Below are 13817 nucleotides of genomic sequence, written 5' to 3'. Positions count from 1 at the left end.
TCAAATCTGTGTTTGCTTCCAAATCTTGTGTCATCAACTCCTCACTCTCGGTACCCAACCTTCTCTGTTGTACCCAACTGCTCATGGAGCCTGTGTCTTTTGCACCTGAGAAGGTGGAGAAAGTTCTCTCAACCCTCAACTGTGACTCTGCTACTGGAATGGGATGGTATCAGCTCAGTTTCTTAAAAACCTGCTCTGCTGCTCTTGCACTTCCTCTCTCTGCCCTTTTCACCCTGTCATTTGTGCTAGGTCATCTTTCTTCTGCTTGGAAATCCACAAACGTCACTGCATTACATAAAAAGGTGCAAAAACTGATCCCCTTAACTACAGACCTATCATCTTACTTCCAATCATCAGCAAGGGCAAGTGCATGTAATCCATCATCACCAATTTGGATGCAGACCAGGTCACTCCACTTTGGACATGCTGCTTCTACTCACCCAACAATGGATGGATGCCCTTATTATCAGACATGAGATCAGGGCCTTCTCTCTGGACAATTCGAAACTGATTGTCATGAAACTACACCAAGCTATAGAGGTAGGCACAACTGAGAAGCCTGTTGATTGTGAGATCAAAGGTCAAAGGTCATCTTGAGGTTAAATATCTAAAATCGTCATTTTTCATCCGACTGACTTGAAAGTTGAACAGGATTTGCATATTAGGTTACTGAATTGGGAAACCAACTATTTTTGAAGTCAAAAGGTCAAAGCTAAACTCAAGGTCAAACTTCTAGAATCATTTATTTTCATCTGAAAAATCGTCAATTTTCATCCGATTAACCTAGAAATTAAAGAACAATTGCATAGTGCATCACTGAATAGGGAAACCAACTATTTTTGAGGTCAAAGCTCAACTCAAGGTCAATTTTTTATTTATTTTAAATAGTGGTCATAGTGGGTCATAAGCAAGATGCCTATTGGTTTTTTAGGTCAAAAGGTCAACAACTTAGGTCAAATTTCCAAAATCCTCAATTTTCATCCAATTAACCTGAATGAATTTGAAGAGGATTTGCACATCAGGTCACTAAATTCAACCACCATTTATTTTTGAGGTAAACATTGGCCAAAAGGTCGACATAGGCCAAATTTCTAAAATTGTCAATTTTCATCTGATTGACTTGAAATTTGGACAGGATTTGCATTATCAGCTCACTGAATTCAACCACCAATTATGTTTGAGGTCAATGTCGGCCAAGAGGTCAACAAGTTAGGTGGAATTTCTAAAATCTTCAATTTTCATCTGATTGACTTGACATTTGAACAGGATTGTCGATATTTTGTATTTGAATTCAAACGCCAATTATTTTTAGGGTCAAATTTGTTTCAGGGATTTTGCAATTATCATGCTCTGCACGACATATTTCTTGAATGGGTGACTGCATGTAAATCGCATATACAGTCACGTGAAAAAGTAAGTACACCCCATGTAAAGTTTTGACTTTTTCAACATATTTCAACATACAGCTATTTGATCTTCATTTCAACCATATTGACAGATAAAGGTGATATAATATAACAAATATCATGAAACATTTACATTTTGTAGTCCATTGTATAATTTAAATAAATATAAATGCAAATTTCGCATGTGGAAAAAGTAAGTACACCCTTGGCTCTAATAGGTGGTATTGCCCCCTTTGGCAGAAACAACCTCAAGTAGGCGTTTCTTATAACTGTCTACCAGTCTCTGACATCGACTGGGAGAAATTTTGGCCCACTCCACCATGCAGAATTCTTTCAGCTGTGCAATGTTTGAGGGGTTTCTTGCATGCACAGCTCGTTTCAAATCCCCCCACAACATCTCGATGGGATTTAGATCCGGGCTTTGACTTGGCCATTCCAGAACCCTCCATTTCTTTTTTTCAGCCATTCCTTGGTGGATTTACTGGTATGTTTAGGGTCATTGTCATGTTGCAAGGTCCACCTTCGGTTGAGCTTCAACTTTCCGACAGATGGCCTCACATTATCCTCATGCACCCTCTGGTACAATGAGAATTCATCGTGGATTCTATGATGGTGAGCTGGCCAGGCCCTGATGCAGCAAAGCCTCCCCAAACCATAATATTTCCACCACCATGCTTTACAGTTGGTATCAGGTTCTTGTGGTCAAATGCTGTCTTTGGTTTTCGCCAAACATGTCTTCTGGTACTGTGGCCAAATATCTCTACCTTTGACTCGTCTGTCCAGAGCACATTGTTCCAGAAGTGCTGGTCTTTGCGTAGGTGTTCATTGGCAAACTTTAGTCTTGCCCTGATGTTCTTTCTGGACAACAAAGGTTTCCTCCTGGCACACCTCCCATGTAGATCAAATTTTGCAGCCTCTTTCTAATGGTAGACTCGTGCACTTTGACATCAACAGTGGCAAGAGCTACCTGTAGGTCCCGTGATGACATTCCGGGGTTCTTAGAGACTTCTTTCAGCATCTTGCGGTCTGCTCTTGGGCTGAACTTGCTGGGGCAGCCTGGCCTGAACAAGTTGGCAGTTGTTTGGAATCTTCTCCACTTTTAGATGATCTTCCGGACAGTCGAGTGATTGATTTCAAATTGTTTGGAGATCTTTTTAAATCCCTTCCCATAGGCATCTATAACCTTCTTTCTGAAGGCCTCAGAGAGCTCTTTTGATCTCGGCATGGTGACGCCACATACTTCAACAACAAAGAGCAAACAAAACGAAATGTCTGAGGTTTAAATAAGACAGGGTCCTCCAAGATCCTCTGTAACGATGTAGGGCGTAGGGGTGTACTTACTTTTTCCACATGCGAAATTTGCATTTATGTTTATTTAAATTATACAACGGACTACAAAATGTAAATGTTTCATGATATTTGTTATATTATATCACCTTTATCTATCAACATTGTTGAAATGAAGATCAAATAGCTGTATGTTGAAATATGTTGAAAAAGTCAAAACTTTACATGGGGTGTACTTACTTTTTCACGTGACTGTAGGTCACAATTTTAAACCGATCTTCACAAAACTTAATCAAACAGTAGAGTTGGTCATAAGCAAGAAGCCTATTGATTTTGAGGTCAGAATGTCAATATCGGCCACAGGTAAACAACTTCAGGTGAAATTTCTAAAATCATCAATTTTCATCTGATTGACTTGAAATTTGAAAAAGATTTGCATACCAGGTCACTGAATTCAACCAGCATTTATTTTTGAAGTCACCATGGGCCAAAAGGTCAACATCTTAGGTGAAATTTCTTAAATCCTCATTTTTGGCTGACACATTGTGCTTCCTTGGAGGTGATCTAGTTGAGCTGATCAATGGCTGTTGCCATTGTTGAGCTCCACTATGAGCTTATATCTCCTTAAAATAAAAAATAAGCCAATGCTGGCAACTGTATCTGTATACCAGGGATACCTGTTGGGTAACTGGATTTGTGCTGTTGGAATTTGTATTTTGCTGTTAAAACTGCCTTTGGTAGTACAGCTATGAGGCCTTCGGCTTGCAATCTCCCTTAAGTTCCCTTAGGCTTGCTATGAGGCCTTAGGCCAAAATTCTAGGCCTTAGGTTTGCATCTGTGACCTTTAGCTCTTACACGAGCCTCGATCTTATATACCAAAAAAAAAATCTGAATTCATTGGATTGTGTGCCAAGAGTAAACTGGCAAGGCAGCTTTTATGTTATCAATTACACTTATCCTGTTTCTGTTGCTCGGTGTGCAGGTGACCCAGATAAAGACACTGAAACAGGAAGGAAATATGCCTGAGGTCCAGGCAGACACCAGAACATGGTACCACCGTTGGATATTCCGCATTACATCAATGCTACGCTCGGTATAAGTTACCACTGATTACCTATACTTTATATGTTAATTAGTTTGTCTGTCTGTGTTTGTCTATCCATTTTCGAATGCTAAAGTATTGGCTCTTTCGAGTGAACAAACTTGTTTGCTTGCCGTCTGTAACTTTCTACATGGCACATATACCAATGCCTTCGTTTTGTTTGATTTATTTCTTACTGTGGTGGAGATCTTGCAGCTTATACCGTCATAACTTACATAAACACGTTTAGTGCATTTTTATGCCATAAGTGGTCGTCTACATATGCATGCAGAGGTGCATTTGAGACATAAGGAAGTAGATGATTGTTAGGATATGTTAGATATCTAAATATTGACCTGATTTCTCCCAACCCCCTCCAATCACATACAGATTTGGATTACATTTTTATCATGCATTCAAGGCCCCCTGAAAAAAACAACCACAATGCTGATGGTGATATGGTTCACACTGGCCTTTGGGTAAGTTGCTGTCACACTTGCATTCCTGGAACAAGCTGAGGATTAAATATCGTGGGATAAGAGAAGATGTATATCTGTATCTATATATTCAAGATATTAAAGCAATACTAGCTAGAGTAATGGACTCAACAGACTTTAAAGTGACTTCTGTCACTTCCAAAGGCAATCCAAAGAGGAGAAACACCTTCTTTTCAACTGTGAAACCCCCCCCCCCCCCACCTTTAGAGGCCATTTTTCCCCGCAGAGCAGGGGTTGGCCTTTTTTGGGCACCGTGGTCCCATTTTTGAAGCAATGTTTTATGGCCGGATGCCCTTCCTGCCGCCAACCCTGTTGGTCACCTCTTGCGACACACAGGGAATTACCAGTGAACTGGTACTCAATTTGCCGACCTCGGAAGGATGACAGGCTGAGTCAACCCCCTGGCGTTAATTCAGCAATTGACCGGGATTCGAACACAGGATCCTAGGATCCCAAGCCGGCACCCTAACCGCGAAGCCAACACCAGGCTCTTTTCAACTTTCCAGGCTCTTTTCTTTATTTTCAACTGTGAGTGAATACATTATTAAAATGTCAGAAGCTGGCCTCTAATTAGGAAATTGTTTTATGCCCTAACAAAGATCCAAGGAAGTGTTGGTTACTTGGTTTGTATGAAAACGGTTTTTGAAAGACAACTAACCCAAGAAGAGTCACTACAAAATGCAATTCGGGAGAACTTTCGTTGATCAAGATATGAGGGTCAGGCTTAAAATTTGACCTGGACGTTTGTTTACAACTATAATTTGCTTTCCTTAATGATAGACTTAACAATGCCAACAATAATGTTCACTTCTGAATTGAGATTATAGGGGTGGGGAACTCTTCGGTCAAAAGTGAGATCTTCAATTCGCTTGATGCTTGCGCTGTTGGGCGAGCTGACCGGACTTGCAGGACATGCTTTTTTGTACACCTTAAACGTCCATCTTTGAATGATTTGCACCAGTCAAGCACGGTTATCCTTGGCAGGCAATCATCACTATACGGGCCAGGCAAAAAAAAAATTCCCTTTTTTAAGGCCATTTTCCCTGCGAGAGCGGGGGTTAGCCTTGTGGGCCCCATGACAATCATCATGGTTCCCTTTTTGAGGCAATGTTTCTATGGCCGGCTGCCCTTCCTGACGCCAACCCTTTAGTCGCCTCTTACGACACGCAGGGATAAGGTGTACCTATTCTGAACCGGGGCACACAGCGGCACATTCATCCCAGTAAGCGTGTGCTTTTTTGCAATTTTGCTGACCTCGGAAGGATGACAGGCTGAGTCAATCCCCCTGGCGTTAATTCAGTGGTCGACCGGGATTCAAACTCAGGCTCCTAGGATCCCAAGCCGGCACCCTAACCGCTAAGCCAACACCAGGCTATATACGGGCCAGACAGCTGTATATAAATTTCAACAGGCTAGATGTTTACACAGACCTAGCATTTCATGATATTTGCAGTTCCACACTCTTTGTTCTCTCATTCGCAGCAGGACAGGCATTAAAGCAGGAGACATGTAATTAAAGGCATCGTTTACCAATACTACAAAGACAATTGGTCCGATCTGACCGATATCCAGAATTCCAATTGAAGTAACTCATTTTGCATCAATAGAAGAGATCCATGACCAATGAGCTAAATGGGTTATTCAAAAAACGACTTCTAAGGGTGCTTTGAAGTATGGCAGCAACATTGGCAAGCATATATAGACTCCCAGGGAGATTACTTTGAAGGTGACCACCAAACATAATTGGTATGTTTACAATAAAATTTTCTATTGCTTTAATCCTGGAACTTTATTGTTGGACCTCGTATGTGTGCTTCATAAATTCCAATTCCCTGCATTATTATACACTCAGTGGGTTAATCAGGTCTTTCACATTTCGTAATAGAGTATAAAATAATGCACATCATTTCATGGACCACAAGAGTAATTGTCGTTAAAACCGGAATGACACTCGGCAGAGTGCATATCTCTGCCAGGCAAAACAGTCTAAGTTTTGTATCCCACTTATAGGCCAGATCTGCATCCGGACCTGAACCAAAATCAAATCAGCTTTTTCTTGTCACCTATCCATCTCTTCCACTTCGTTTTGTCATAACTCGTCCACAACTTTTTGTGATACTGTGCTATTATATCTCTTTTGGCTTCATCTTTTAATTGTGAGGAATCACTTAAAACATTATCGTATCCAGATCCGGATCCTCAACAAAATCTAATCACACACACCGAGTATGTCCATCAAGGTTCGTTCAAATCCGTCTATAATTTTTTGTATTGTCTCATAGGCTAAGGAATACGGAATTTGTCCTGGAATCAGTACACACGGGCCTATTCCTTTTAGAAAGTTACTCTGCGATCTTTAATGTTCACCAGCAAGAGCTTAAAGTCTCCTTCGAAAGACTGCATAGCCGTTGATGGAACACTCTACCTGCGAAGCACCATGGTGATAATTTATAGTCTGGCTGGGAATCAAACCCAGGCTTATACAACCCAAAGGGTGAGTACACTACCTCGAAGCTATCATGTTAGCCCAGTTGCAGCTGTGAAAAGATCAACCGATGCAAGCGTTTACATTTGGCGAGTATGAGGCAGAATTGTGCACCAAGGGAGTCTATCACCAAGAAAGCAGCAGTGATGGTATAGATTATTTTAATTACTTGCCTGTACAAGTAAGGAAAGAAATATAAAGAGAATAAATTTAACAATATGGTGGATTTCATTTCATTCGAGGTTAGACTTGATTTCAATATCTTTCATTACGGCAAACATTCTTTCATTAGTCCAGTCTCAAATTGGTTGTTTCATTTTTTTTCAGAGATAATGTAATTCAAATTTAAAGTGCCTGCTATTAAATTCGATGGCTAATATAATTAAAAGTTCCATATTAATTTTTTTCCCTGTAGAGTTCATGAAAGTTGGAGCAGGAGGGGGAGACAGTAAGAGAGAGGGTGGACAAATAGAGAGAGAGAGAGGGAAAATTTCAATAGAATACCATCAAAGTCTTTTATTATTGTGGTGTGCTGTGACGTGATGGATAGTATCCCAGGGCCTGAACATGTGCAAAGAGATTTTGTGGAACAAGAAGTTCATAATGTGCACATCTATCTATTGGTAATGTCTGTGGCATGTGTCAGAATGCCAAACTAGAAAGCATCTCAAAATGAAAAGCCCATCCATGTCCGCTTTCCACTCGAACTAAACTTGACAAATATGACACTTGACAAAAAATGGTACATATTATTCATTTGTGTTCTCCGTATTCTCATAATAATAATAATAATAATAATAATAATAATAAAGGTTTGCTGAAGATTTAATTAGAAAAGCTCAATTAGGAAAAATGTCATGGTCTGGACAGACACAATGAAGTTCAATGGTAAATAAATAAAGAAGCACACAAGCGATTTTTTAAAAACTGGGCCGTCTCGTGCTGTGGCGTGGCTCATAAGGGCTATTTGTAGTTACTGTGGCTTTGCCTTTTTACATTTTTACCCAATTTTTAAAATTATTTTCTACTTATTCTCATAATAAAGGTTTGTTGAAAATTTGATGACAAATTATAATCAATGTTAAAAAAAGTTATGGACTGGACAGACAGACACAGATGCACACAGAGAAGGGATTGCAAAACTACGTCTCCTGCTGAGCAGGGGGGGACGGGCTAATTAGGACTCAACAACAACAACAATACTACTACTACTACTACTACTACTACTACTACTACTACTACTACTACTACTACTACTACTACTACTACTACTTCTTCTTCTATAGTCCCAATCTTTCATATATTCATGTGGAGTCATTTGAAGAAATGTTTGGGCCAATGCTACACGAAGCGGCTGGCCGACCATCTGCTCATTGAGCAATGGTGCATTTGTTGCCTGATTTTCAGCCTCAAATATTTATGGACACGTTTCAAAATGGGGGCATTCCAGTGTGTGGCATTCCAGTGTGCCAAATTCATGGAGCAAGCATCACATTTCTTTCATCATATTAAATTACCCAGGAACTTTATGAGGGTTATGACCAACCTTTTTATGTTTGCTATCACCATATATTATATTTATTTGGATGTTATGAGATACACCTTTAAGACATGATGATCCAGATTAATTGTCACATCATCTCAGGTTTGCTGGAGGTTATGAGTTAACCGACATAGTGCTGCCAGCACTGCCACGTGAACAAATCATCCCCTTGATTAATGAAGTGTGTGGCTGGTTACCTAAAGATTGCTGAGGAATTGCAAGCGGTCTTAATCCCATGGACTTATTTCTACAGTGTAACATATAGTGCCAGCTTATAATATAACTGCTACCCCTTTTCTCACAATATACTGATCCTCATTTATAAGCTCCACTCTAAAAACAACGTACACTGCTGTTTTTGTCAAGTTTATACAACCTTTTACCCCATGATGTTTGCATTGTTGGTCTGATTCGATTGGCAGATACTTTGGCTTGAGTGTCTGGTTTCCGGAGGTGATAAAACAGCTACAAGCCGAGGATTATGCATCCAGAGTGATCCAGTTTGATGGGGAAACGGTGGAAAATTTCTACTTCAACTTCACTTTGGAGAATCAAGTTCACAACAATGGCAAATACATAAACGGCAGGTATGTCCTCAGGTATAATGGCAAATGCATACAGTACATGAGAGGTATGGATTTACAAGTTGGATTTTTACCTCTGCCAATGGAGGTGGATGGAAGTTATGCTTTCACCCCTGTCTGTTTGTTACTTGCAAAATTCCATTTCGAAGATTTTTTCCGTTTTGAAAAATCGAAGATTTCGAAACCGATTTCGATTTCGAAATCAAATCTTTTTCAAGTATATTGGTTGGTCTTGCGCGTTATTCTGTCTGTCTGTCTGTCTGTTTGTATGTCAATTGCCTACAGGTCACAATTTTATACCGATCTTTACGAAACTTCACCAAATGGTAGAGTTGGCCATAAGGAAGAAGCCTAATGATTTTGAGATCTAAAATTCAAAAGGTCAACATAGGCCAAAGGTCAACAACTTTGTCATATTTCTAAAATCCTCAATTTCCATCCGATTGACTTGAAATTTGAAGGGGGTTTGTATATCCAGGTCACTGAATTCAACCACCAATTATTTTTGAGGTCAACTTTGGCCAAAAGGTCAACATAGGCCGAAGGTGCAGTTTGTCTGTCTCTATGTCACCAACAACTTAGGTGCAGTTTCTAAAATCTTCCATTTTTATCCGATTGACGAGACATTAGAAGGCGGTTTGTATATCCAGGTCACTGAATTCAACCACCAATTATTTTTGAGGTCAACTTTGGCCAAAAGGTCAACATAGGCCAAAGGTGCAGTTTGTCTGTCTGTATGTCACCAACAACTTAGGTGCAGTTTCTAAAATCTTCCATTTTTATCCGATTGACTTGACATTTGAAGGCGGTTTGTATATCCAGGTCACTGAATTCAACCACCAATTATTTTTGAGGTCAACTTTGGCCAAAAGGTCAACATAGGCCAAACGTGCAGTTTGTCTGTCTGTATGTCACCAACAACTTAGGTGCAGTTTATAAAATCTTCCATTTTCATCCGATTGACTTGAAATTTTAGCAGGATTTGCATATTACATCACTGAATACAACCGCCAATTATTTTTGAGGTCTAAAGGTGAAAAGGTCAACATTGGCCAAATTTCTTAAATTGGCAATTTTCATCTGATTTACTTGAAATTTGAAGAGGATTTGCATATCGGATCACTGAATTCAACCACCATTTATTTTTGAGGTCAACATAGGCCAATGGTCAACACCTTATTTTAGGGATTTCACAAGTATCGTATACTGTTCACAAACTGTTTACTGTAAACTGTACTACTGTAAACTGTATACTGTATACTGTTCACAGACAAACAAACAAACAAAAAATATCTCAGAAAGTTGTGGACGGATTCAGACGAAATTTGGTGGAGAGGTTGGGGAGGTGTCAAGGCCAAAATGATTAGATTTTGGTGTAGATCCGGATCTGTATCTGAGAATTTTAAGTGATTCCTCACCATTGAGTGATAGGGCTAAACCAATTGTTACGGATTCATCACTTCCGCTGTTGTTGTTTTCACCCACTTGACATGTTGCTGATATTATGTATTTATTATTTTCGCAAACGGTTTATTATTCAGGAACAGCTATCTAAAGTTAAAAAGGTTAACTTAAAATGATACAGGAAATCGTGCACCGGAAAACGACGAGGCAAAGAGGAGTAGGCGGTGAGAAAAGTCGGAGAAGAAGCTGGTTGCTTTGCGTTCTGGATGGACTGTTGTCGAGCAAGAGACATGAGTGAACTTTGGGTTTCCTGGAAAGGGATTCCGCGATAGAGTTGTTATCGCTGTGACTGATCAACCCTGCATGTCAGGGTGGCGTTCGATTCGCAGGAACCATCGTCGTGTGATTACGTCTCAAGTACGAGCCGTCTGCCATTTTGACTCGTGCGCTTTGCGCGTCGAGCAAACTTTCCTTGCTTTGTCAACCATTTCCACCGCGTTCAGACGTATCTGTGGTGTGTGTGTGCACCGAGGCTTCTGACGATTACTTTGTGGCTCGCCGACCGTGAACAGTGAAAGTTCGTACCTGGAGGGGGCGGGGGGCCTTTGGATTTCCCAGTCGCCGTGAGTGCGCCTTTGTGCCACTTTAACCACGTGACCCTTTTCTCTGCTTTGGGCCGCGTGCGCCTTGGTGCCGTTTTGGGCGGCGTGTCTGTGCCTGCCCTTGGAACGAGATTCTGGTTTAGAGTCGACATCGTCCCGTTGATCACTGGAGGGGACCAACTCTGAGCTCGAAGACGGGAATATAGAGACATTGGGGAAGGTTCTTTCCACTCACATGGAACCCTGTGAGTTACCTTATGCATGCTAGCTGATGGAATAGAGAGTGCACTCTTAATTGTCATTTGTGGTAATGTTATTCCTGTGTGATTTATAATTTATTATTGGTTTGTTCATAACCATTGGTGTGGTTTCCTAATTGATTTCGACACGGAATAATATACTTTTCTGCCGTGGCCCCTCCCGGGGTTCGGAGGTATACCGAGACCAGGAGGTTGGGGAGGAACACGTAACACAATATAGAGCACGATATCTCAAAAATAATAAGATTCATGTTCTTATGGGATTTATTTGAATTGAGAAAGAGTGTTTACGTTTTAAATTATGTTTTAAAGAAGGTTTGTTGGCTTTGATCCAGGAGGAGACCTTTTTTAGTTCGGAGTTTAAAGTATTGATGAAGGAATCGTAATTTGAATTGGAGTATTTAATTGTGGCATACTCTGCAAGTAATACAGTGAATTGTTACCGTTGTGACTTGATGGTTACTGAGATACGAATCGAACCATTGCGCAGCAATAACCCTGATACCATAAAATTCAAGCTTGGATAAGATAATACTGTCGTGTCCGTGCCGATAAAAACCGGCCTTGGACAAATGACTGATCGAGCTTTACTCTCTGAGGCGTTCAATCCAACTATGGCAGTGTTAATACGCGCAGGGGGTTGAGGGCAGTTAGCGATTACCTGCACGGATTCCACTGCAGCGTCCTCGAACCACGATAATCAAGCAAGACCGACACGGATTTAAAATGCAACAAATAAACAGGTTTAATAAAAAATAAATGCCAGGGACAAGAAATGCACAGTAAAACTAAAATCCTAAATGGAGCGCCCCCACATGGACTCGTAAAACAACACAAGGGGATAAATAAATGAAAAATAATAAATGTTGGTGTAATGAATGTTAGCCGGTACTCAGCTCTGGTCCCCTTGACCGTCTGGGGCCGTCGAAGTTCCCACATCCCTGCACGGGAAGACACACACCTTGGCGCGAAGTCCTTTCACCCGCCAACTGTGAACGTGAAGCGAGCAGGCCCTCGCTCCGTCCTCGTCCCACGCTCCACAAAGCACTGAGGTCTTTTGGGCACACACAGCCATCACAAAGCCAGCACCAACGAACCAGAGAAAGGATGCGTCTGCTCCTCCACACAGCCAGGAACAGAGTGAGCATGAGCAAGAGGGCGTCCGTTCGTAATCAAACCCAGCGCAAGAGCACGAGAGAAGAAAGAATGTGTCCACTCGCACCAATCGTCCTGACCAAGAGAAAGATGCGTCTGCCCGCAATGAATGTTCCAACGCAAGAGAGAGAGCACGAACTGTGACCGCTTGCGACCACATCCACAAAGCCAGAGCAGGAAAATGCCGGAACATGTCCTTTTTACCCTCGGTCTCGTACATTCCATGATGACATCCGCGCACGCTGCAATCAGCGAGTGCCATCTCATCGCTCCATCGCCCTGACCAATCATCACCTTTCGGGGTGGGGCCTCACAGACCTGTCTGCTTGGTGTTGTGATGATTTGGCTGGCGGGCCAGCAGTATTTGAATGTCCTGGTCCCGGTTACTTTAATATGGTGGTTATTAATTACGCGCTGATCGATTGGCTGGTAGTGTGTGTATTGTAGTGTCATAAGGAACAAGGGAAAAATCACAGAGGTCATTTACACCCAGGGGATTTACCCTTAACCCCTAAGCTACATAGCACAAGAGCCATCCTCCGTATGGCCACACGTCACACTTAATCTGAACATCCGGCCCTACTTAGTTACAGGAAGTGGCTACACGACATCCGGAGCATGGTAATTTACACAATCCTACCTGGCCTAAGGTATTCAATTGCCTACCCCCCACAAACATAACAATACTATTGTATTGTCAATTGTGTCGAAGACTTTTTGGACAGATCAATAAAAACGCAAGGATAGACATTTTGTAACAAACCGCATCGGTGAGTTTATCAACAAGTTTCATAAGAGCCATGTCAGTGGAATGTTTAGATCTAACTAGGGGACCCATTGGTCCATTGGACCAAATTTTCATTGGTCTTCACTGCCTTGTAGCAAACCTGCCTGCCGGACTCATGGGTCTTTTGGGTCCTTGGAGTATTTTGGGTACTCTGGGTCTTTTGGGTAATTGGGGACTTTTGGGTCTTCTGAATCTTTTGGGTCTTCTGGGTCTTTTGGGTCTGCATCAAAATGCATCTCTTGCTATACGTGATCGGTGCCAGTTAAAATGTGACTATAGATATACAGTGGTATATATAGAGTCAGCATGAGAGAAAGGTCGATCGATAAAATGTGATGAAGGCATAGCAACGACTGGATAAGATGTAGTTATGCATAAGGTAGATTGATCGTTGGTTAAAGAGGATTGTTTATTTAAAGTGTTCCTGTAAACTGTGTGGATCACCGAAATGGGCCAGCGGTTGTTGCCTTAGCGGTGTTGTCGGTTCAGGTAGAAAATAGTTCAGATGTATTCTTGGATTCTGGGCTGAGGGAACCTTTGTGTTTGTGTTTCCAATGTGCCGGGAAGGAATGATGTGTGATTATAACGTCGCGATGATTTTTTGATAAATAATCGGAGGTCCCGAGCTCTCGAGCTCTCTCTGCGCTTTCTGGTTGGCAAAATGTGGTTGGCGAACGTGGTTGGTGAACGTGGTTTGCGAACATGGTTGGCGTGGGTTGCTCTCTC

At 41.4% G+C, this 13817-nt stretch overlaps 1 protein-coding gene across 1 annotated transcript in view; it reads left to right on the top strand.

Annotated features, from left to right (window-relative positions):
* The window catches only part of SV2C (synaptic vesicle glycoprotein 2C), a 128111-nt gene that overhangs the window by 78338 nt on the left and 35956 nt on the right, over nt 1-13817 (top strand). Inside the window, exons 7-9 of the mRNA XM_078781858.1 lie at nt 3676-3786; nt 4165-4253; nt 8722-8886. Coding sequence (XP_078637984.1) covers nt 3676-3786; nt 4165-4253; nt 8722-8886 — 365 coding nt within the window. The remainder of the gene's footprint in view (nt 1-3675; nt 3787-4164; nt 4254-8721; nt 8887-13817) is intronic.

The sequence above is a fragment of the Myxine glutinosa genome, chromosome 7, assembly GCF_964187855.1.
Source record: "Myxine glutinosa chromosome 7, kmMyxGlut1.1, whole genome shotgun sequence".
Classification (NCBI taxonomy): Eukaryota; Metazoa; Chordata; class Myxini; order Myxiniformes; family Myxinidae; genus Myxine; species Myxine glutinosa.
Note: the sequence above shows the minus strand (reverse complement) of the source record. Positions and strands in the feature narration are given on the sequence as shown.